Genomic DNA, 26,839 nt, shown 5'->3' on the forward strand with positions numbered 1-26,839 from the left:
CAGACTTATCGAGTGCGCGCTCACGGAGTGTGCGTGCCAATGGACAGAAGAGATCGCATCTGCCGTGAGCGCGCAGCGGGAGGCGCAGGTCAGAGAAACACGGTCGGACAATATCCAAAACTCATCCTAAGCAATCCAGGTCGGATGTTTACCATGAGACCATCAGAAGAAACTCGGGAGTAAACGAATCAGCTGGAATTATTCATTTTTTCCATTTTTCTTTATCACATGACCCCAGTTTAGTTTTTTTCTCAATTTTAATTTTGATGTCTAGGACTATAAAGCATTTAAAAAAAAAAAAAATTCCATTCACTTAAACGCCCCCCCTTTATGTTCCTCCCGCTGTTAGTCGAAATCGACCGTTGCGGACTGATGGACGTGTTGTGGAGACTAGGAATCGTGCTGGTCATGACCTGGGGTCCCACGGGTGGCGAGACCCACGAGCCGCGGCAGGATTCTTCTCCGCGCACCGCGATGCTTAGAGCGCCCGTGGAAACGTTGGACTTTGGGTTCGTGCCGTCGGTGGTGTACGAAACGCACGCCTATTATGAACCGGGTGCCATCGGTGTTCTTTTCCACATGGTCCACGCGTTTCTGTACGTGGTTCAACCCAACCCTTTTCCTAAAGGTAAGACGCACTGGAGAGTGCGTAAAACTTTTCTTAACTTGCGCTTTGTGTCGTCAACATCACATGCAAACAGCAACGGTCTTAAGAGTTAAAGGTCACGTACTCACTAAATATTATTTGTAACAGGCCCATGTTTTTGAAAAATAGCCTAAACTCATCAATTCTCTGGAATAAATAACACATGTATCAATGGGAAACTTTTAAAGGTGACACTCTTTGCCCCCTTATAACAGAATTGGCAAAAGGCATTTTATCAAACAGGTTCATGATATCATAAACAATATTAAAGTAGTTCAGTAAATATTTGGGCTTTTATTGGATTCTTATCGTTATTCCTCATTATTCAGTTCAAGTCATCTCAGTGTTGAGCAAGTTACTCTGAAAAGGTAATTTATTACTAGTTACTAATTACATATTCAATAGTGTAATTAGATTACTGTACAAATGACTCTCTCCAAAAACGTATTTAATTACTTTCTATATCCTATATGATCCTTGATTAGTTACATGATTAATTCCTTACTTTACTTTTCAAGGCGAAATTAATTTAATGACAGTAACTAATAACTTAGTAACTAGTTACACCCAACACTGTGTATGACATTCTTCTTTATTTAGTCCAAGCGATACATTTTTTGATTATAGGTCATGTTTTCTGAGCCTGGGGCTGATGAGAACGGCATGATTGGCATACATTAGAAGACAACAACATTGCATGTAATGTTTATTGCTGTGCTGTTTTGAAATAAAATAGGGACTTAAAGGAACAGTTCACCCAAAAATGAAAATTCTGTCTTCCTCGAGTTGTTCCAAATCTGTATAAATGTCTTTGTTCTGATAAACACAGAGAAAGGTATTTGGAAGAATGCTTGAAACCAAACAGTTCTTGGTCACTATTGACTACCATAGTAAGAAAATTTCTTTATATATTTCTTTGTTCTGTTGAACACAAAAGAAGATATTTTGAAGAATGTAAATTAGAGAGCAAACAGTTCTGGGGCACTTTTGACCACCATCACCATTTTTCCTACTATGGTTGTCAATGGTGGCCGAGAACTGTTCGGTTACAAATGTCTTTCTCTGTGTTCATCGGACTAGATAATTTATACAGGAAAAACTCGTTGGTGAGTAAATGATGATAGGATTTGAATTTTGGGGGAAACTGTCCCTTTAAGATAATGGGAGTTCTCGAAAGTTCATTTGAATTCAAATGTTCTGGATGTAATAACATTGACATGCTTAGTTTAAACAGTGAGGTATTAAAGAATGTATAGAGGCTGGATTTTTGTGCAATATACTTTAGTATAGAAATACACTACAGTCTATAAACGTATTTAACGTAGAAAGGCTGCCCCCGGACCCTATTTTTATCACTGTCTAAGGTTAGGTTGTTATCAGGTGGGATTTTTTTCAGTGAGTATGTTGAGGATAAAGAACCACTAGTGTTGTGTAAGTGTGTGTGTGTGTGTGTGTGTGTGTGTGCGTGTGTGTGTGTGTTTACAGTAGAATAGGATTGCAGTGTTAAATCCCTGCTGTCTGACCAATTAGCCAATCTGCTCTATGAGTCACCTGTCCAATCATGTAATCTTATAATCTCGGTGCCATATGCTCCACAGGTATATGTAACGTTAAAAAATAAACAGATACTGTATGACTGAACCGCACTTGTACAACCCAAACACGCAATCCCTTTAGCATGTTTTACATGATTTATTTTACATCAGTGTAACAGAAAGAATTGATGGAGGCATTGTGAAAATTCATAAACTGATAGAAGAACATAATGGATGTTAATCTGACTGGCTGCATTACATCTGTCTGGGATGAGCCGAGTAAACAGATTAAACAATGGATGGCTGTATACACAGTCTGGGTCTGTGGGTTAATCTGAGGGGACTCCCTGCGTCCCAGTGCAGATTAAATTTAATATCACTGATCTCTGGATTAAAAATGCACTGTAATTTGAAGACAGGGAGATCAGCAACACCCATTTGACCCACTTATGATGTCAGTAGGCTTGTTCGACTTGGTGCGGCGCCGCAAGATCTGACAGGCGATTGACATCAAAGTACCGCAAGAGCGATTTGAAAAAACATGAAAAATATGTGTGGTTTTGAAGTTATTTTTGTTATTCAGTGAGTTAGTTAATGTATCTTTGTATATAGATGTCATATAGTAGTGTCACAGAGGTAGTGGTGTTAATCAAAATATATTTCTGAAGTATTTGGAGATACTGTTAGGAAAAGATATGAAAGTGAGAGAGAAAAGGGGGGGGGGTTAAAAACAGAGAGACATGCAGTTTTGGTGAAAGAGTGGGGGAAATGAGGAAAGAAAGCATTAGAGAGAGACCACTTAAGTGGCTAACAGAAAGACCCCTGTAATAGGATTAACCATATGCCACTTTTAACCAGTGATACCCTCTCCACATATCTTTCTTACTTTCTCACAGATAAACGCACATTCATCCAGAATTTTTTGCCAGCAAACATGTACATGTTGCATACATTTCAACAAATTATATTATAGAAAATATTTCAACAGTAGGCTAGATCTGCAATCTGATTGGCTGGCCTTCAACGATGTATATTATGTATACAAGAATATTAAAATGTAGTGTGAGGCAAGTGACATTGAAACAATCTTTTGTTTAGGTATTCTAGAGTTTTAATAAGGCCGTTATACCTTTGAGATATCCCTGGGGAAATGTACACTCATCTTTTTCTGCCTGAATTGTACAATTTAAAAATAACACACGTCATTTCTTTCACTTTTGTTGAACACCTGTCTATTATTATTTTTATTCAGATCTCAGGTTACCCACATTAAAACAAAATGTGGTCACATTACATAAGTTCAGTTCACTGTTGTTTACACAGCCCGATTTGCTTTGTATGACATACAAACATTTGTCATCTGTTTTGGTCTCTACACTTCTGATCCTATGAAAACAATGATTTTCCACATTATCATTAATCTATTATAGTGTTTTGTCTATGGCACTTTTGTCACTGAATTATACTGTGATGTTATTCTGTTGATCTTCCTGCAAAGTGTGTTAATTGCTAAATTTAGTACTGTAACAGTAATTAAACTTATCTGTCCATGTAAAGGTGTTTTGGGCTCAAAGGTTTGTTTATATTATTAGTGTGTATAAGTGTATTTTGGGCTGTATTTTGCATTACAGATAAAAGACTATCATATAGAAAACTGATATTTTTTTCAGAATAGATCTATGGATTTATTACATTTACCTGCACTTGCTGCTATTGCACTTCTGGTTAGGCAAAACTACATTTCGTTGCCCTGTGTAATGACAATAAAGTTGAATCTAAACATCTAATCTATCTAATATTTTCATTTGCAAATATGGCAAACAATAATGCAGTAAGTATAACACAAGGGCAACAATACGCATTCCAAAGATCATGTACATCAAAGGGAAGGCTCGATTTCTCATTTCTTACAACATATTCCTTTAATGAACAGTTCAAATAAAGAATTCAGTTGCTAAAATGACTGCTCTGCTCTGTACAGTCAGGGTTATACAAATGTGAATTTGTCATTTTAACAGCAGGCTGTTATGTAGTGTAATTTGCATTTACAGAAATCAACACTAAAATTAATTTACATCTCAGACAAAAAGTTTGCATGTCTTAAAATGATTATTCTGTTTTTGTATATTTGAGCATCAGTAAAAATATTTTATTTGCTATGCTTTCTACAATTTGGTAATATAATACACTATATGCAAATATATTCACAATTATCCGATTTGCAAAATTGAGGGGGAAAAGGATTTGTTGAAAAGGAGTGTTGATTCAAGCACTGAAGAGAAAGATTATTTATTTACACACATGCATGAAGAGCAAAAATAATGATGTCTGTGTCACTGATGATAAAACCAGACCATGATCACTTACAGAAAAGCCATTAACACCTGTTTTATGTTCATACAGATATAAATGTGATGCAAAATATTTTGGGATTGAATCAAGAATTAAAAATACAAAAAGTGTTCACATCCCAAACTTTAACTGGACTCACGTGCAGTGCAAAAAATGAAATAAGATATTAAAAAGAGTAATGTCTCTTCTCTGCGATTACAGTTTTATGAAACATTTATTAATCAATATTTCAACCATTAGGTCTTCATCAGGCACAATCTGATGGTCATGTGACCACAATGCAATTGTTTGGTAAATTGGTCCTGATGCAAGACAGCAGCTTTATGCACAATACCAAAAAATATTGGTTGTTTACAACGTTACGATTTTGACAATATCGATATTTAGATCATTTATGCCTTTACATGCAATACGGGTAGTTTTGCTTTTGAGAAAAGCACCTGCTAAATTAATAAATGAATAAATTCTTAAAGCATGTGAAGTTTAGTTGTTCACAAAAGAAGAGTGATATTGAATCTCTTTAATGACTACAAATTAAAAGTTAAATGTGTGATTGAAAGATAGCAGAGCCCCTTTAACACTACTCTATGACTGATTTGCTAAATGTGACACCACAGGGACTAAGTTAAGAGTCTTTTCTCATTGAGTCATTCACTCTTAAACCTTTGCTTTACTATTTTAGGGGGACTTTTCTTTGACCTCTACACTTTGTTTATACTAATAATATTTGTTTTTTAAATCATCACCTAACCCTAAAACAAACCCACACATTTTAATTTAGCTTTATTAAGTGTGCTTTGAAGCCGTTTTCTGTCAGTGCTGTTGTACTATACTATTCATTGGAACAATACCTAATCCACAGACACAACTTTGCCACCTTGGTGATCTCAAAATAATTCTGTGGAGATTCCTGTGCTATTTGACATTACTGATATTCAATTTTGATAATACCAGTAATGAATTTTTAATATACTGTGTGTGGGCTACTAGATTCTTCTATACACATACATGTGATCAGTTCAAATGAGGTAAGAGGTGTTTGATGCATGTGACTGTGCCAGAAGAATTAGGGTGACTCAGTAAGTTACTTAAAGCTTTTAAACCACTTACCCTCTCCCATAAATGATTGTATAAGTTATCAAAGACTAAGTCATATGGATTCAATTTAAATGCATATGTATAAATGTAATTCTACACAAAATAACTTTTTGTTTTATTGAACAACCTGATAAATACATTTCTTTGTTTGATACATATAGAAAGATATTTGGAAGAATGCTAGCAACTGAGATTTTAGGAGCATCAATCCTATCTAGGATAGGGCAATATCTGGAAAATACAACTGTTTAAAACTCTGGAATCTGAGTTCGAAATATTGAAATATTGAGTCTTTGAAGTTATCAATCACAGGCGATGTAGCAGGCTGTTTCTAAGAAGAAACATGTTTGTTTGAAGACTCTCTATTGGCTTACTGCTGTAATGGCATGGTCGAGATGAACCCGTAAGTGAAAATTCTAAGCTTTACATAAATACCAAACTTGAGGGGGATATTCTCAAATAGCGGGTAAGAGCGAGTGAAGTTTGTAGGTGTGTTTCCGGGCATTCTTGTTTGTGATTTTGCTCCATCCACTCACAAAAATAAAGTTTTTATATATTTACGATGGGAAATTTACAAAATAGGGAAAAATGATTTTTACTTAATATCCAAATGATTTTATGCATAATAGAAAAAGCGATAATTTTGACCCATACAATGTAAAAATGTTACCATGCTACTTAACACTGGTTTTGTGGTCCAACGTCACAAATGATGACAGCATTGTTATTTTTAGGAAAACTACCCTTTAATTTTGGGTTTTCAAAAGACGACATGTAATTGGTTCCAAATGTACATACATTCATTAAGAGATACTTTCACGTTCCATCACATTTAACCAAACAATTGATCCTAAATGTTAAAATTCTTTATTCTAATTTAATTTCACCAGTTGCACCATTAAAAAAATTCTATGGAAATAATATACCCAGACCATTACCATGTTCTTACCTCTCATGATTCACAGACAGCGACGAACCCAGGCGCAGACAGAGGTGGTGACTTTAAACACAAAGCAAATGTCAAGCAATGTCTTTTACAATGGCATAAAGCAAAATGAACCGGCACAAGACAGAAAAATGAGGGGAGAAAATCAGTAGGGGAACAGGTGTAGGGTGTTTAACCATAACATAAGCATTAAAGAGGAAATGAGAGGGCGGGGACAAAGACGAGACAGGAGAGAGCACATGGCACATCAAAACAAACAATACCAAGACTCTCTCCACACTAAACACGTGGGTACTGTCACGATCCTGACACAAGACTGGAAACCATGAACAAGAGTGCAGGATCGTGACACTTACCTGAACCAATCAAACATCTGATTTGTTCTTAAAGATTCCAACCAAACCCCAAAAGCAACCAAAACAATTCTGTCACAAACATTAATCTGCTGAATTTGTTGTTACAGATCTCATTGTTAACGTTATGCAGCAGAACAAGGGAGGACTCAAACTGGAGGACTTAAAGAAGGTGTGTGTGTGTATTTCTGTGTCTGTGCATGTGTTTTAATTTGATATGGAGTGATGTTATATTTGCAGGTCCTTCAATTTTGTGTTTTGACAGTGTAGAACCTGTGTACAGTGTAGTCTGCGTATCTGTAATGGCAATATTGTAATGTTGTAATGACAGAGATTATATATGTGATAAGATGATCTAAAGTCAGTTTTTTTTCTTTATTTTATCCTCTTTAATGATGTCTCTTCAACTATGGCAAAGCAGCCAGAGAATGTTGTATTATTACTACAGGTAATTGCATCCATCAAAATATCTATATGGTGTCTTTCAGTTTCCTAGTTTTTATTTCATTTTTTCTCTGCTTCTCTTCAGTCGATCTACTACGAGATTGGCTTTATAGTCCTGACAGTAGTGGGGCTGTTGTTTGTGATGTTGATGCCAATGGTGGGGCTGTGTCTCTGTGTGTGCCGCTGCTGTGAGAACTGTGGTGGTGAAATGCATCAAAGACATAAGAAGAACGCAGACTGTCAGCGTGGCTTCTACATGGTCACACTCATAGCTACCTCCATCTTCCTCGCGTGAGTCTTTCTCACTTTTGTGAAGTGTGTACAACTAGGCCATTGTTTCCTGATTTTACCTTCCTGATTTTATTCTTGGGTCACCATTTATTTATTCGCCGTTGGACAGCATTCCAATCAACCAATAAGATTAAAGGGATAAGTATAAAGTTTATGCATGGGCGCCCGGACCATTGTGTGGGAGTGGAACAGGAGGACCCACCCACTTTTTAAGACCAATGATATTGATTGGCTCAGAGATGACATGTTTGTAGGCTAACATGGAAGTAAGCACCGCGCTGGTTCCCTCGACCAAAACCCTATGCATTTTTCCTTCTAGACTTTTGGAAGATTGCAAAAAGTAAGATATGGAACAGACAAAACATGTAAACATCATGAACATTTGTTAATCAATATAATCTTTACAGATCAACAGCTATTTTCAAAGCCTTAATACAATCGCCAGAAGTTAAAAGCTTAAAAGATGCTATAAACAGACTACACCATGGTTGCTCGATGTCATCGTCACCACCATCAAGCCCCCGACAACATGATTAAAACAACATGATTAAAAACGTGTTCCCTGGTAGGTAATTTCTCCGTGAATGAATCCCCAACAATGATTTTAGACATTTGTGCCCATGTTGCAGTATTTGTGAGATTTATAAGCGCCATGATGTCTAATGTCTCCACCAAAGGAAGTAGTTACTTTTAACAACTTGTTTGCAACCGCCGTTTTAAAGACACAATAACGGTTTAAAAAATCACAAGCCGGTTATAACTTGTGTGTTTTATGTCATGGATTAAAACGTGAAAATATTTGGAGGTTTGTTGTGATTTACCAAAAAACCATTTGAAAAACGGATGGACCCGGAAATCTTAAAATGCTCACTCGCTTCAGGGGTTTATACAAAAATACGTAATCTCTGAGCCACTCCATTGGATCCACTCACTGTCTAGAATTTAGCACGTATGTTGTTCACTTTCAGAGCACCATCACTCAAATCCATTACACTTGAGGAATGCCTAACAAATGAAACCCCATTCCACCTTTTAGCTTCATCCATTCCACCTGGTTCATTCAAAGTCCAAATTTAAACACCATTCCATTTTGATAGAGCCATAAATAAAGTATTTTTATACATAATGCAATAACAAAAGAGTTGATATTTAGGGAAATTTGGGACCACACCTTTATTATTAAACATTTTCTTCATTTTGTTGAAAATGAATGCCTGTACAATCTGATCAAGTATTTAAGGGGAAAATGGAAAAGCGCGAATTCGGATTCGAAGTTGCATCAATAGTGTGTGTGTGTGTGTAGGTGTGTGTGTGTGTGTGTGTGTGTGTTGAGGGCGGCTAATTTGCGTGAAAATGTGAACAGTGATTCCAGTTCATTAGTTCACTTGTTCATTAGATTAATTTGATCTAGAAATAGACTTGAGGTGAGGGCCTCTGAATCTCAACTGAACCTCTAATAATGCTCTCTCTCTTCAGGATAGTAAACCCAGACTCCAATAATCTAGCCTAGTCCAGGCCAGTTACTATGTGTTCCAAGTTTTTCAATAAAACTGATTGTCATTATATATTTGTGCTGATCAAACATTTACAGATATTTTTGTGTAACACAAAAGCGCTTCTAACACTTTAATTCCGTACATGAACACACCGGAAGCTAACTGCTAGCTGCTGGCTTTGAGTGAAAGCAAGACTGTGAGCAGGGTTTCCCACAGGATTTTAAACGACCATGGCGCTGATAAATCACACACTAATTAGCATAATTTTGTGACATCATCATGTTGTGACTCGTGTTTGCATTTGGCCAAGATTTGGCACTTGAAATCTGCTTCTCTTCAACTCTCCGATCACATCATGTTGTATTTTAACACAACTAATGCAGTTGTTAGGATATACCATTACAGAGGTTGAGGGCAAACCTAGTGACAGGGAATCAAAGTTTCATTGGTGTTTATTTGGGTGCAAAGGTGAGCTTCAAATAGTGCAGGCAAATAGAATCCTAAAATATCAAGACACATTTTTTTTACAATATTTACAATTGGATTTTAAATGAACAACTTTGGCTATACCAACAACAGGCCCAAAATCACATGTCAAACAACTACGACCTCCAAGATTTTATACATTTGGCTCCTCCCACTTCAAAACATACCAATTTAATGTGTGGAAAACTCTGCTTACCATTCGTTGTCATATAAACTCGATCAGCCGTCTTCTCTGTCAATAACATGTATGACTGTTGATATTTACGTGGAAAGGGAAGTAAACGGAGGAACGCATATTGAAAACACCGTCACCTTTTAATTTGTTCAATGTCATGTTAGAGACAGGCGCTGCACGCAACAGACACAACTCTACAATGAATTAAGTTAAATAAAATAAAGTATGGGAATAATGAAAAATCTATTCATGGCGGTCAGTGTTGATAATGTGGCAGCATTGTTTTGAAACTATGGCGGAACAAATTAAACTATGGTCGGCCGCCATAGTCTAATTACTGAATGGGAAACACCGGTGAGTGAATAGCAAATTTGGGTGTTTACAATTATAAATGTTATATATGTATACTGCTATCATTATACATTTCATTTTTGTCGTTTCTGTAGCTGTTATTTAAGTTTTAGAAAAAAAGGAGATAATAGATAAAAAATAAGAGCCATTATCAATTCATAGGTTTGTTAGTCAGTTTGCGACATTGCCGGAGACTGGTGGGCACCTGTGGTTGTCTAGAATGACAAACACACAGACACATTCAACACATGTGACACTGATAGCCCTGAGTCTGTCCAGAGAGAAAGTCCCCTCTTTATTTCTAGACTCCATCCCCCTCTTTTTCTCCCTCTCTTTCTCTTTCTGTTTTTTCTTTCTGTGACAGTGCTGACAGCAGTTTCCTAGGTCACAATGGACGTTTGTGAGCCATAGACTGTACAGTGAGTGAGTGTGTTTGAGTGTGTCTTGATAGACTTTCAACGAGAGGTTCGCAGTAATTGTTCAGGATGAGGACTGGAAGCAAAGAACATGACTGTGCAAATCTGCTGTTTCTTCACTCTTTTCTTTTCTTCTCTCTATGGCTTCCTTTGTTGAATCACATTTCCCCTTTATTAAAAGTGAGAGATAAAGAAGGACAGAGAAAGAGGGGCAATGAGAGAGTGAAGGAAAGGGAATAGAGGTTTGTCTTTCAATAATCAGTAATCAGATCCCACAGATTTAATATGTATCTGCAGTGTAACTGTGTGTGTGTGTGTGTGTCTGTGTGTGTGGGGGGGGTCCACTATTCATTAGACCTGTTTTGTGTATTAAGGGGACTGGAGACATCTCATAATTGATAAGATCATTAGTTAGTTCAACAGTTTTATTGAGTTTGTCACTGTTTTATTTCTGAGGGAAACTTCATAACTTTGCTTTGCTTTTTTCAAGGAGGTCTTTAAAGGGATAGTTCACCCAAAAATGACACTTCCTTCATCATTTCCTCACCCTCTTGTCATTTCAAACCTGTATGATTTACTTTCATCTGCAGAAAACAAAAGAAGAATGCATTTGAAGAATGTTGGTAACTGAACAACGGTGATATACACTTGCATTTTTTTTGTGTCCATACAAGAGAAGCAAATGGCTACAGTTGTTATTTGTTGTGCAACATTTTCATTTTTAATCCCCACACTCTAAAACAAATCCGTATAAATAGGACACAATATGAAATAATATTTCCATATACATTTTTTACAGTTGTTTTACCTGTATTTTACTTTTGCACAGCTTTAAATTACAGGAAATGTTCGTAAAATAAAGGAATATGTACTGGTAATATTATACCGGTAAATATTAAAATTTTGGCTTTAATATTAGGTTTATGAATAATAGGTGGGTACTCTTAGTGACTTTTACTTTTACTTGAGTAACAATTTCTCTAGTTACTTGTATTTTTACTTGAGTAAAGATTTTGGCTACTCTACCCACCTCTTCACATGAATGGAATTAGATTTCACCCGAAGATGAGATAATAGCGTTCAGTTTCTTGCACAGATCAATTGATTCGATTTATAAGACACTAATTTATTGTCACAAGGGCCAGGGATAAGCCTACTTTTGTGTTAAAAAACTTTTGTTGTTGTGTTCTTGGAAAAACAATGCCACCCACATCTTGGATTGACTGGGGGATGGGGGTTTGAGCAAATTAACAGCAATTTCATTAAGGGTGAACTAACACATAAAGGAAAATAAAATACAACTTAAAAGACAACGTCCTTTTTAATAAAATTTCACGAAAAGGCAAAAATACTGGCTGCAATATTTGTGTGCATGTTTTAATAAAATGACCTATAGCCTAAGTAATAGCAACAAAAAACTGCATAAAAATAAATGCATTTTGAAATATGCTTTTGGAATTTGGCCCTCAAAGAAAAGTTGTTGAAGAGCCCTGTTCTCGATGATGTAGTTACAGTTATTGACCAGCAGGGGAAACACTAAGCCAAACCCAAACCCATGCTTTGACGCTTGAGAAAAAAGAGTTTATCCCATATCTCAGTTTTCTAAAAAATCGAAAAAAGAAAGTAGTTATTTATTTTTTGTTAAATTTTATCGTTAGAAGACCCTACTGTTTTTTTGTTTTTCTGTCTGTACTCTGTCTTAAAAAAATCATTTGATTTTGCACTACCATATTGTGATTGTATTCTTCAGAGTCAATAAAAAACTTTGCTGCTCTGAGATCAGCTGTTATGAAATCTGTGCTGCAGCATGACCACAGCACCATATAGTGGTCGTCTGTTATCACTGCACATCTCAGGTGTGTTATATGGCAGGGCATAGCCACCAATTTGTGTGTTGTTTTGTTTTACAGAGCGGGAGTGGCAGTTGCCTACACAGCCAACCAGAACATCACTTCTCAGATTAAAAGCACCAGACGTTTTGTCAGCACCAACATAAGAGACCTGAAATCATTTGCCAACTACACACCAGTTGTAAGCCATATTAGGACGGAGATGCAGTTATGCTACAGTTTATTTACTGTTATACACTTAGAAACAAATCTGTGTTTGAGTTATTTTGTCTATATTTTATAGCAAATAGACTATCTTGCTGCGCAATACACAACAGCCAAAAACAAAGTGTTATCAGACTTAGACAGTGAGTATTTTGTATTTCCTCTTTTAGTTTTATCTATGATTTTACTAAAGTAATGTTTGAGATTTATTAAATCATTTATTTCCAATATGGTTTATTAGATATCGGAACTCTGCTTGGTGGACGTGTTCATTACCAGCTGGAAAGAGAAGTGGTACCGGCTTTAGACAACGCTCTTCGCATGACAGGAGGTACAAAAATGTTACCATACAAAACCAACTTTTCTGTGGGTTTATGGATATTATATTGTATTGTTCCTGCAAATCAAACCTCTTTTATGCAGAACAATTAAGCAATGTAATTTCATACTACTTTTATTCCTTCCTTCATGTTTTCTCTGTCTCTTTTGATCTTGTGCATGTCCATATACGTATTTCAACATACACACTGACACTGATATTATAGTGATATCATTTGCTGGTCTTTGTTTTTGTGGCTTGTTATTGTGGCAAAAAGTTAAAGTGGAGGGTGCTATTAAAGGTAAAAGGCAGTGATTTCATTCATGTGTTCAGTGAGGATAGACATTGTGCTTGTTGTAAGTGCTGTTGTACTGCACAAAATCATTTTCGTAATAATTTCAGGTTTTTCAAAAAAACATACACACCCCTGAAAAAGATAAACAAAATTGTGCAAAGTATTAAGGTCTGTTTTCAGAAAATATAGTGATAATTAAGTTAATTGTTCTTTTGCTACTAGATTTTTTTTGTTTAAAATATAAATCAAATAAAAAGGTTTTATGCTTTTTTTTTACATTTAGTTAATATCTTAAGGAAAATTTGAACAGTGAAAATGTGAATAATGAGAATGAATTTTTGCAGTATGTTATTTTATATTTTTTTGATATAAACAGTCTTGTGGTTTGTTGTGTATTGACTCTGTTGTGTGTGTGTGAATTTTTATATTTTACCACTGAATTTCTTTATGATAGAAAGAGAGCCTGTGGTTTAACCTGCCAAAGCATATTTTGGGTACAAGCCCCAGTCTCCTCGGATCCTAGAAGAGCAGAGGTTTATACAAGAGATTTATTTTCTTTGCATTATAAAATGTGCTAATTTTGAATAATAAATAAAACTGTGCAGTAAAACAGGGAATTGAAAGGAAATCGAAAAAACAACAGCAAGGAATCAATGATTCCAGAACTAGAAATTGTAATTGACTCCATATATATTCTGTAATCAAACAGCCCTACAGAATTTTGTAAATAATTTTATCGATGAAACCAAACAAAAGGTTAAGGATTAGGGTAGTACAACAGAGAATAGAGAAAAAGAAGAACAAGAAAGAAAATACAAGAGATGTGGTTCAGAGGTTGAAATGGCTGTTCTGTGATCAGTTTTATGTTTCCAGTAAATGTCCCCAACAGATCACAAGTCTATTAGTGTATCATCTGCATGTGTAGTAATGAATGTGTCTGCGTACAGCCATGCGGGAGACTAAAGAAGCTCTGGAGAGTGTGACAACGTCACTGGAGACCCTGCAGGAAGGGACGGACAAACTCCAGAACTCTCTCCAGTCTGAACGTGCTTCTCTCTCAAACACACTCAATGACCCGGCCTGTTCCAACGGAGACGTATCACACACTTGCAACACCATCCGTGGAACTCTCGACCAGCTCGCTCTCAGCGCAAACTTTCATGGGGTAACGCCTATTCACCTATGCATACTTGTATCTCTAGAGTCACCAACTGTCACTATGGACCATTTTAGAAGACAAAAACAACACCGGTCCAGCAGCACTTCCTGTTTCAGATTGAATTTTGATTTGTTTATTTAATCTGATCATTTTTAAAGATTTTAATTTTACATTTTGATTCAGTTCATATGTTCTGTTGCTTTTATTTTGTCCTAAAGTTTGTGTAATGTTAAAAAACTGAAATAGGAAGTGCTTCAGTCTTCAACGACTGGCCACTGCTTGTTTATATTTCTAATTTAATAAAAGATTTAGCCAATCAGCCACTTGTGAGAAATTACACTCTTTATGAACCTGAAACGTGAGGAATTTGAAACAGTTTGTTGGTCATCTGTGACTCCTGTGTTTTGTTTTACAGTTGCCTGATGTTGAGGCCCAGTTGGGCAATCTGGATGCTGTTCTTAAAACAGACCTCAGCAATATTATACAGAAGGTCAGATGGATCTGCAACCCTCTGAAAGCCAACCATAATATAATGTGTTCGATTTTCACCACCCGCTCTTATTTATCTCTTTAGGGCTATTCTTCCTTTAATGACACACCAAGGTTAGTCAAGGAACAGACAAAAGGAATTGTGTTAGGTGAGTGGAAGGGTCTTTGTCTGTCCGCATCTACCTAGCTCTGTTCCAAAACATAGACAGCATTTTAACCATTGTAGAACCTCGTTCTTTGTTTCTTACACTACGACTCTACGTGCTAATAAAGTTTCACTAACAGAGTTTGACGTTAACATGCTTATAGTTATATGGTTGTGCTATGCTAACGGTTTAATGATCTAAGAAACTAAAACTTTTGTCTACTATTTGGAAAAGAAAGAAACTGTCAAAGCTTTTTTGGCAATTTTTTCCTGAAGCCTTATGATCAAACTTTTTTATTATTTGATCTTTTTCCTTTTGGATCATTTCAATTCATTTATTTTCTTTTTCTGTTTGTTGTATTATGTCACGTTTTCTTACTGACATTATTTCATGTTTTCTTACTCTAACCACTAAACGTTTTATGCTGTGTATTATTTCATTTTTCTATGCATGCGGGAACCTGTCCATCTTTAAACAAATCCAGCACTTCCCAGTAAGTGTCAGTTAAGAACTGTGTCCCCTTAACACATTAACATTAAACCATTCAATATGTACTAAAGTATTTATGTACTATAAATACTATAGGTGTAAAGTACTTGAGTGTTTTTACAAAAGGACGTTTATCTTTATCAGAGTCAGGGAAAATGTTACTTCACTACATTTTAAAGCATATATTACACTAGACACTACATTTCATAAAATACATTGTGTTTTTTTATTTGAATTCTGAAGTTGGCTACATTTAAAATCTACTTTTGAGTAAAATACTTGAGAAAAAACTTTTAATGCACTTTTTTAAATGTAAAAATGTACATATATTTTTCAAATGTAGTTGAGTAAAAAGTATTATATACTGTACATTCTTTAAAATAAAGGTGCTTAAAAGGTTCTTCACAACGATGGCATCTTTTTCTAACTTTTTTCTAATTTTTTGTCGCCACAAAGACCCTTCTGTAAAACAGAAAGATTCTATAAATATTTAAGGTTCTTTATGGAACCAAAGGGTTCTATCATTAAATAACCTTTTGAAGCATTTTTTTTTTGCTGTGCTATATAATTTATGGAAGTAAAATTTTTACAAAGATCCTTGAGAGTAAATTTCTGAATTACTTTACACCTCTCCATTCCCTGGGAATTGAAACTGTTATCTTACAAAAACAATTTTACGCAGATTTTAAATATTTTGATGGATTTTGCTAACTATCTATACAAAATTGACTTGATCTAATTTGTCTCTCTCTATTAAAGTAGCTAAAGGGCTGCTGGATAAATCAGGTGTAGAGATCATTGGCTTCACAAAGATGTTTCCTGTGGAACCAGCACTTGAGAACTTCACCAAGTTCCTGACGGACAGCCAGAAGAACATTGAAGCCTTTTTCCCCCAGATCGAGCAGATAGACTTCTACAGGTGCATGATCATTGTAAACTCCAACAATATAGAAGTTTACTGTACAGGCTGTTATTTGGTTTTATATATAAATGATCTTAGTCACATGCAAAGCACACTTTCATTTTTGCTCCATATGTTCATGTCTCTGTCTATAGGTGGATTGGGTGTGTTGTGATTTGCTGTATGGTTGTTCTGATCTTGGCCTTCAATTTCCTGGGGCTGTTGTGTGGATCAAGTGGCTACGATAAAAACGCTACGCCAACCACACGTGGCTGTCTGTCCAACACCGGAGGAAATCTGCTGATGGCGTGAGTTATTAAACAACGTCACAAAATGATATTCTACAGTATGTTATAATTGTGGTCAAACTCCTTACGGCTGTTTACATTTCTCTTTTCTTTGCTGTTGGTGGTCAGTTCTGTTGGCTTCAGCTTCATCTTCTCCTGGGGGCTCATGGGAGTTGTACTCACTACATTTGTTGTCGGAGGAAACGTTGAGAAGCTTGTGTGTGAGCCACTGGCTAACAGTCAGCTGTTTAAGGTATAGACTAGCTTGATGACAGATGATAGAGATGATAGTAGATACATGCAGACAACAGATTTACAATTATACGTAAATTATCAAGAATTAATGTATTTAATAACTCTCAATAATTCAGTTTTGAGAGAAAATAGAAGTCACAATATCTTACATAAGTCACAAAACACTGTAGCCTTCCTATTTGTTAAACTCAAGAGACAACGTGTTTGCAAGTGTTGGATACTTGGAAGGGTTAAATAAAAATCTGTTTGATTCAAATCATTAAACATACATTCACTCTCACTCACAAACATTAGCTTACATACATCACAAGTCCCGTCTTTGACTAGTGTCTTGCACATGAATGACTCTAAATTTTGGTTCTTCAGTATGACTTAAATGTTGTGTCATACTAATGTTGATATAAACTGTGCTATGGCAATCTGTATACTTTTTTATATGAATACATGATGTTCATTAAAAATTATTTTTATTGCTATGACAATCTGTAAACGTTTTATATCAATATTTTGTGTTGATGAACTGGATTTGATCAAATAATTTGATGCTTTACAGATCATAGATACACCGTATTTGGTCCATCCTGCCAAAAAGAACTTTGTTCCTGGCATGCTGTTTCAAAATCCAAACATCGAGCTCACCCTTGGTAGTATATACAGGTAAATATATACAGCATGTGTGTGTGTTAATACATTTGTGAAGACAAAATGTTAAAATTGCAAGTGTTTTATGTGTGAATAAGGTTGAGTCTGTTGTAATAAACTTAGCAATATTCAACAGCCCCATGTAACAAGCTATATGTGTATATGCAAAGATTAATTACATTTTCGATGCACTTTTTTCCAAAGTTAACTTACATTCAAGATAAAAAAACGCATATGAGTATTCACTTGGAATCAAACCCACAACATTTTTGCTACCATTTGACCTATAGGAAGTGCCGGGACTTCCCCCCCAGTAAGGAAAATTCTGTCATCATTTACTTACCCTCAAGTTGTTCCAAACCCGTATAAATGTCTTTGTATCTTTGAAAGATATTTATAAGAATGTTAGCAACTGAGATTTCTGGTGAAGTCAAAAAAGGATAGTCAAAGGTGAAACTTCTCCAAAATATCATCTTTTGTGTTTAACAGAACTGCAAAAACTGCAATAATAGTTTTTTAATAGGCTACTGTATGGTAGTCAATGGTGCCCCAAAAATCTCAGCAGCTTAAGTTCATAAAACATTTTTTTTTTGTTTTTAACAGAACAAATATATACATAACTTGAGGAAGAGTAATTCACGACAGAATTTAACATTTTTGGTTTTACTATCCCTTTAAACAAGTGTTACTTCTTTAAATTACATGTACTGTAATTTTCTTTTATTAGGAGATTAACTGTTCTCTCTCTCAATTTCTCATAGAGATTGTCATGAGAATTATGGTTTATATTCAGCACTACAACTGGAGACGAATTTCAACTTTAACAGGTTTCTCAATGTCACAGTGGTGTGTTATCATTTATTTAAATTACCGATAAAAAACATTTTTTTTACACCTTTCACGTTGTGTGAGCCTGACCTTCGCAGTAATGTGACTGTAATTGTCATTTCTCAACAGTATAACCAGGAACTGGCTAAAATATTTAACAGTGTAAATGTGGATCTCCAAGGAATAGTTCTCCTGGACCAGGAGGGCAAAGATAACATCATCGGCTTTGCCAACACAGGCATCGGGGAAATCAACTATCAGGCTTATTTAACAGAGGTACCACATACAACATTGTCACAATGATGTAGCAAACCTAAAGCGATAGGATGGCCAAAAATGAAAACTGTATTACGATTTCTTGTCTTTTGTGTAAAAGATGTTTAAGGAATGCTTTAATCCATACAACCATTATCAATGGAGTCCAGTAGTTTTGAACGTCAGAAAAGACTTTGGTTAATTATGTTGTGTCATGATGCCATGAGATAAAGTTATGTTGTCTTCCACAAAGGATAGTAATGGCTGAAGAGTGAATAAAGGATGACCAAATATTCAGTTTTGGAGAACAGTTTCTTTAAAGATGTGGGTTGTTTGGCAGGTTAATAAAGCAACAACAGTCGTGGATCTCCTGTCTTATGCCAATGAACTTGAGGCTCAAGCAGACCTACTGGTGAGTCTAATGCAAATGAAACTGCACAGGGTGTAAGTATGAGATCTACCACCTTTAAATTCATAAAGTTCCAATCGGTTCAAAAAACGATTATTATTTATTATATGTATTATAATATTTTTTGATTATAGAATATTCTATATTAAATTCTTATTTATTTTGCATAAAAATTCAAGCATGCTTTACATCAGTTAACACAGAGAGAGGTCAGTAATCAAGGCTGCGTTTCCGGAAAACGCTGTCTCTTAGTATGATACGAAGACTCTAAAGGTACATCTTAACTCAATACCTTTTCTTGGCGTGTTCCCCGAACTATACCTTTTGAGGTTACTTAAGATAAACCTTCTGAAGTGCGATGATAGCAGGTGCTGTCCATGGCGGAGGTGCTGAATAGGTTGATGATATCAATGCCTCGAGAATCGCTTGTACACTCTACCTTGCGTTATGGATGGGGTAAAGTATTAAGAAATGTTTATTATAAAGAAATGCTTAAGAAATTGCATTTATCGGGGCTCACTGATATAGTTTAAAAAAGAAAGAAATATGTGTGTGTGTATGTATGTATTTATAATTTTGCAAGTGTCTGATCCCGCACCATCAGGTTCATACGTTTTCTGTGTTTACCTGCTACATTAACTGGCTGTTTGGCTTCGCTTGTTTTCAAAAGGGTTATTTTAATGTCATCATGTGTTAATGTTCTCCACGATCTGTGTTGATTCACATTATTGGCGTAAATCACTCATTTGTGTATAGGTATAAGAGTCCCATGCAGAATTCCAATCACTCGCGGGACACCCGCAATGGCATGGAAGCCTTGATGTGCCTCAATCACGTCGTGCTTGGCGAAAGGCATATGTATGTAACCGGTGGCAAGCCCATATTCATCCCCAAATACCTCCCGAAAATTCCCCACGGCATAAAAATGAAGAGCCACCATGCAGCAGCTGATTTTCGGGGCCGAGGGGGTAGCTCCGTCGAGTTTGATCCCTTTATATAAACTATGCCTTTCCTGTCAAATGGTTTGCCAGCTGATGTGACTTGGAATAATAGGCTGTAATTAAAAACGTGTAAACCATCAGTGTATGTCAATTCATGAAAACACTTCTATAGCCTACACTGAGTGTATTAAACCTGAGTATTTTATTTGTAAAATTAAAACTAAGTTAAAGTAAAAATGTCAATTTAATACTAAATAGAATTTTATATTAAATTATTATATTACATTTTATATGAGTGTGTGTGCCCTGCGATGGGTTGGCACTCCATCCAGGGTGTATCCTGCCTTGATGCCCGATGACTCCTGAGATAGGCACAGGCTCCCCGTGACCCGAGGTAGTTCGGATAAAGCGGTAGAAAATGGAATGGAATTAAACTGCGATGTAAAAAAGCCTTTTTTCATTGCGGTATGAACTATCAAAGGTAATAAGGTATAGCTAAGAGCGGTCCAGATCAACCTTACAAAGTATGACTCACGGAAGGTTGCGGGAAACACATATTAACGATGAGGTACAGATTAAGGTATAATTTAAGAACGACGTAGCGTTAAGAAGTTTTCGGGGAAACGCAGCCCAGAACATTTTTGGTGGTCTCTTTTCCAGTGTGAAGGGACACAAGCAATGCATTCATGAGTAAAACATACATTTACAGGAAACAGAGTGATGTGTGTCCGTATGGGAATGTGACTAAGCTTATTTTAGAATATTTCAGCACAGTTTGTTAGTCTAAAACATGTTAATCCTGCAGTTCCTCAAGATTATTAATCATAATATTTCCTTAATTTTAGCCACGAGGGGCTCTTGAGAATGCATTAAAGGGTCATGCCAGCAGCATCAAACAGATCCACAAAGAACAAGTGGTGCCAATGGAGCAGGCCATGGTAAAACAAACTCAACCACACGCACACTACTATCTTTCATCTCAGTTTTTCCTTACTCTCCCATCAATCCATGTCTTTATTTTTTTTAATGGGACCAAAGAAATTTGTGAAAGCAAGGGTAAGCAAATAGTTCAGTTTACCTGTAAATGACGTGACAGCCCAAAATTGCCATTCATATACTGTACTTCTCTGCTGTGTTTTAGTAAATGTCGAGTAACATTAATACAGTAGTTCTTTAAATGTTTGTTTTTGCATGTTACAATGTTTAAGTGTATTTAATCTTATTGTGTCACTGTGTTTGTGCTGTTTGTGTTGCGTGTTACTGTGCGGCTGTGTTAGTTTGTGACCGCCACTGATGGATGGGACAGGTTGTATGGTGGATATACAATATTTACCATATGTGCTTTTTTTTGTAGAGCACTCTAAGTCGGAGCATCAGACTGCTTCAGACATCATCCAGAGAACTGCCTGTAAGTCCAGTAAACACACTCTATTAATATTGTACTATAAAAAGTGCAAAAATTACATAATGAATAATCAAAAGAAAACATTAATGATTCAATTAATCATTTAAATGAATATGATTCAAAGCGTTTAAAAAAAATCGAACTTAGTTGCATTTATTCAAAAAATACATTTTAGATATAAAGGAAATATAATTATATTTTATTATATATTCTCAAAAGCTTTTAAAAGATAAATGTGTTTAAATAAAAATGGAAAGTAATAATAAATTCCCCAAATTATTATTTTTTAAACGTATGCGGTGACATTTATTCAATATTCATGGATTTGTATCCATACATTTTTGGAGGTCACTGTGTTATAAATATTTGAATATACACATTCACACATACCTGCATATTTCTTAATTGTTTTATTTTCTCTAGACTAAAGTGACAAATGTACTGAGTGCCATTGAGGCAGCAGAATATCTCATCTCCAACAATGCCTCACATGTGGTCCGACAGGTACTGTACAAATCATTAAGACTTACAATTTAATTATAGGGATGCACCAATACCAGTATCGGTATCGGGCCCGAGACAACGCTCATGTACTCGTACTTGTACTCATAAAATGCACGATTGTCTTTAAAAAATGGAATCGGTGCATCCCTATTTTAATGGCTCTGTTATTAGCAAAATGTAATATAACATGAATATATACACATGTCTGGTATGTAAAGTTGAGAACACCTTTTTCGTCTCACCTATCACAGGAGACTAATAAATTCATAAAGAACATTGTGGGCTATTTTACACAATACACGGATTGGGTCAGGCACTCTGTGAGTATGATGTCTGTATTTGGTAATATACTAAAATAAAAGTCATAGAACATGCATGCTGAAGCTGTAGTGTGTTGATGTGTCTCTGCATGTGCAGCTGGAGATGGAAGTGGCGCAATGCAAACCCATCGCAAACATGGTGGACTCGCTGGAGATTGTAGCATGCAGCTTCATTGTTGACTCAGTGGTAAGGGTTTGTATGTTTGGCAGATGGAGATATGATGGTATGCACAGAATGTCCTTGCAAACCAGGCCAATCCATTTAACACAGAGATGATCACGTCAAGACATTGTTTTTATTTGCTATTATAAAGTTAGAGATATTATTTTTGAATGGACATTTATAATTATGAATTTTTCTCTGCTTATGTGTTTCAGAACACATTCTGGTTTGGTCTGGGAGGATGTTGTCTGTTTCTCATTCCCAGCATCATTTTTTGTGTAAAACTCGCCAAATTTTACCGCAGGATGGACACTGAAGACGTCTTTGATGAGTGAGTGAACACATACTTTATCAATTTAAGCTAATCATTCTTACTCTGCCTGTTACGTGTGGTCTTGTAAATAGCTTGATTTAAACAGCAAGGTAACGTTCACTGTTCAGTACACTGTCTCTTCGTACCGTACCTTCAAGAGCCGTGTTACATTTCTTATATCCTGGACTTCTGATTCTATTTCACATTTTCACATTATTTCAGTTCAGGTTACTTGACACTTCACTTTCTGATCACCAATGACATCTCCTTGTCTTTCCATCCCTGTATTCCATCTTTCTTTTATGATTTCTTCTTGTCATTGCATCCTAAACAATTTTTGCTGAGGAGTTCTGCATATTCATATTTTTTTAATCAATTATTTGACTGTAATCATAACTCATTCACTCTCATGCTCCTGTTTCTGTCACAAACACATAATCTTTTCATTCATATTCACTGTTTTGTTTACAGTAGTGTGGATATTATTGTCAGTGATTATCATAATGATCCCCTATATGGCATAAACAACCCCGTGATGAGCAGGTAGAGTATATCCCCGGCCTCTCGTGCATGCTTACTGTACATCAACATTGTGAGATAATTTTTTTTTACTGTCAATTGCATGTGGGATATTTTATTTCTATGTATCACATATACAGTGTTGGGTAAGTTACTCTGAAAAAAGTAATTAATTACTAGTTACTAATTACATATTCAATAGTGTAATTAGATTACTGTACATAATACTCTCTCCAAAAAGTTTTGAAATTACTTATTACTAATTGAACCTTGAATTGATTCAGGGATAGACATGAAATGGCTTAAAAATTAAAGCCTAAATTCAGAATCATAATTTTGATGTCATTTCCACAATTTAATATATTACACTGTATTTAGTTCAAGTACATCAGAAGTAACTTTAATTAAATTACTGAAAAATAAGAGTAATCCCTTACTTTACTTAGTAAAAGTACCTAAATAACAGTAACTAATTACTTAGTAACTAGTTACACCCAACACTGTACTTATATCAACAATACCGGTCGAATCACAATGTAATGGCTAATATGCAAAATTACTTCATTCATTATTTTGTTACTGTAATGATAGTATCATAAAATAACTTTGAAAAACATATGACGTATCAGTAGCCCAATAGGAAACTTTTGAAGCCATGCTAAAACTATCATCTATACCATGGTAAAATTAACTGGACTGCTATGCATTTTCGATCTAACTCCTTTTAGTATAAAAACCCTGAAAGGGGTTGGCTTTATTTTTATACATTTTTAACCGACACAATTGTTAAGATCTGTAATATCGGTATAATATAGTTTATTAGCCATTACGTGAATTTTTGGAACCAGCCTGAATGTTTGATTGTTTATCGTTGCCTGTTGATCTGTATAGATTGCTGATGTCTGTAAGAACTTTATGATTTAATATGACCACAGTATGTTCTTTTTCATTAGCATGAATCTTTACCCACTGAGTATAGTTCTTGTCCATTGCATGAGAGTTTCCACTCAACAGTTTCATTCACATGAACCTGGATGTGTTTCAGCTATCCATCCTATGACACAATGAGGTGGTATTCCCACGCCTCTGCCCCCCCAAGACAGCCTGACTGGTGACACATATTCAATTATACATTTTCACATGCGATATACAGATGTCACACACATCTTACAGGTACAAAATCCTTCAACAGATCTCTCGGCCGTTCGCCCACCATTCATCTTTCTGCATTAGCTGTGTATTCATCTCCTCTCATGAGTGGTTTTCACATCAGTTACATCGTTCCTCTTGTTTTACATGTTCCTCTTCTTCTGCCCATGACATCTGAACCGTCTTCAAATGAAATTTCTTTACATGTTGTCACATGAACCATAACCATTACAACATTAACCTGTTATACCTTTGCTTTTTCTTCTTCTTTCATTTGCCATGCATAGTTCTCATCACAAATTCACTTTTACACAATGATAGCAGCATTTCAGCCATCTGCATGATTCACATTCTATTGTTGTTCATGGAAGTTTCCTCTGGTTTCATTGAAGTCCTTTGTTTTGTCATGTAATCTTTCAAGTGTTCTTCAACATATTGCATGACTAACTAAAACAACTCAGCCTTTGATCATTTTATTAACTTCGCCTCACCTTTGTCATTTCCCAATTCAGCAATAGTGATGTTTCATTGTTTTTCCTCTACAGTGGTACAGAGAACTGGAACTAAAGAGAGGTAAGAAATTCACATGTCTCAAGTCAAATATCAAGCTTGTAACTGCGCTCAGTGCACAAAGTCTTAATTCTGTTTTATATTCCAAGGTTGAGGAAAAAGAAGACAAAAGGAGAAAAGGGAAAACACAGAAACTGAAATTAGAATTATTTCAGTTTCTTACAATAAAACTTACTCATTCCTTAAGTGAAGAATTTTAAGAATATGTGACTAGAATTTATTGTACATGGAAACTTTACATGGTGATCTTTTTGTACACTTTCAAAAAGCTTTTGAAAGTTTTATATATTTTTTGTTAATGTTTTCTATAACATGTCTCTTAGCAATAATTGTGGGTACTGCTAGAATTTTTTAGATTTTTTATTGCTCTTTAACATGATGTAAAAGGAGAAAGTAAGGCCTGTTTTGTTGGTCTATGCACTGTTCTATTGTATAGTTAGTTTTCATTCTTGGAGTCAAACCAAAATGATTCTGAAACTGCTAAATGACTAAATGTGAATCAAACAATACTATTGTGTTTATCTAAGTAAAAAGACTGTCAAAGCAGATAACAAAGAAATATTTAATGTAGAAAGTACTTTGTTGAAAATTTGGTGAACAATTTTACTTTTTTACATTTTGTTGTTCAGTGAATCCATTATTTAATTCTTAATTTCCTAGTAAGATTTCTATGTATGTTAAATGCAGTAAAAAAGTCTGAAAGGGGAATTCACTAAGAATGAATTGCACCCGATAAAGGTGTTTATATGCACATTCTCTGTGCCAGTTTAACACCTGAATCACTGTAAGAATTAGGCAAATAACACGAGGTAAGGCTGCAAACTGCCTTTATTTGCAGGCTGCATCGAGCAAATATGAAGTTGTGTAAATATAAGAAAATAAGAAACAAAAATAAGAAAATCTGCAATGATCTAGTTTGCTTGGAAAATGAAAACTGAAAGATGACAGCCTATTTTAAAATTCAAGATGCAGTACTATTTCGGCGCTGTTTGCTGCTTTTTAAGCTGTTCAGTGAATTGCTCCTTCAGATTTCTGTAGAACTTGATCTAAAGCCAAAGTCCTAAAATACTGGTTTATCTTAAATGTTTGTAATGTAAGTACCATTATAACACAAGAACAGGATGATACAACCCCACAAAACCCTTTGCACTGCTAATGCAGTGCTATGCCAGTTGAGCACATACACTGAACAACAATTAAACACTATACCACTAAAACCAAATTCTTATAATAGATTGGAGTTAATGTTAAGCAAAGTTTTTGTTTCTTGTCTTTTGAGTGTCTTACTGTATTTAATTATTTCTTTCTTTGTCCACATCAATACAAGAAAATATTTGGCTGTGTTAGATTTTGTCAAATACACAGTGGTCATAAAGTGTCACACTTCTCATTTGTGATGGAAATGTAAATGCACTTCCCATGCTGTGTGTCATTTTATATTCATGTGTGTTTTGCATTGATATAGTTCTCCAGGGTCTTGTTGTCACTCATTACGAGGCTCTAAACACTTGTACCATATGTTTCACATTTTACTTTGTGACACTAGTTTACATGAGATTGGAAGATGGAATCAATGTGAAAGATATAATAAAAACTCAGCTCATGGTATTTTGTGGTGCTCTTTGTCAAAGGCAAGTTAAAGGCACAGATGCAGTAACTGGCTCCACGTGAATACCATTTTCAGAAGGATCAGATTCATATTTCTGAAGCGTTCCTTAGACTGCAACACTTTTTCTCTAAAGTTCAGATCAGGCTTGTTTTCGTTCAATAAGCTGTGACAGATGTGACAACTATGACAGATAACACAAAAACTGTTAGAACAACTTTCATTTTATAAT

At 35.4% G+C, this 26,839-nt stretch overlaps 1 protein-coding gene across 4 annotated transcripts; it reads left to right on the forward strand.

The window, feature by feature from the left end:
• Positions 1 to 26,609, forward strand: prom1b (prominin 1 b). Of its 4 annotated transcripts, none has more exons than XM_056736987.1 (27): positions 1 to 628; positions 7,041 to 7,102; positions 7,352 to 7,378; positions 7,460 to 7,665; positions 12,500 to 12,620; positions 12,723 to 12,786; positions 12,885 to 12,974; positions 14,205 to 14,422; positions 14,832 to 14,906; positions 14,991 to 15,054; positions 16,300 to 16,459; positions 16,597 to 16,749; positions 16,858 to 16,981; positions 17,537 to 17,640; positions 18,387 to 18,471; positions 18,583 to 18,729; positions 19,049 to 19,120; positions 20,904 to 20,996; positions 21,413 to 21,466; positions 21,887 to 21,967; positions 22,219 to 22,287; positions 22,385 to 22,474; positions 22,666 to 22,781; positions 23,235 to 23,306; positions 24,328 to 24,455; positions 24,977 to 25,004; positions 25,091 to 26,609. In XM_056736987.1, exons 1-25 carry the CDS (start codon positions 331 to 333, stop codon positions 24,395 to 24,397), a joined length of 2,715 nt encoding a protein of 904 aa, XP_056592965.1. In that variant the 5' UTR covers positions 1 to 330; the 3' UTR covers positions 24,398 to 24,455; positions 24,977 to 25,004; positions 25,091 to 26,609. The 4 variants fall into 4 exon arrangements, with proteins under 4 accessions (XP_056592965.1, XP_056592974.1, XP_056592982.1 ...); XM_056736996.1 differs by having other exon boundaries at positions 16,303 to 16,459; XM_056737004.1 differs by lacking the exon at positions 23,235 to 23,306.
• Positions 26,610 to 26,839: the final 230 nt, after the last annotated feature.

Source organism: Triplophysa dalaica, chromosome 2, assembly GCF_015846415.1.
Source record: "Triplophysa dalaica isolate WHDGS20190420 chromosome 2, ASM1584641v1, whole genome shotgun sequence".
NCBI lineage: Eukaryota > Metazoa > Chordata > Actinopteri > Cypriniformes > Nemacheilidae > Triplophysa > Triplophysa dalaica.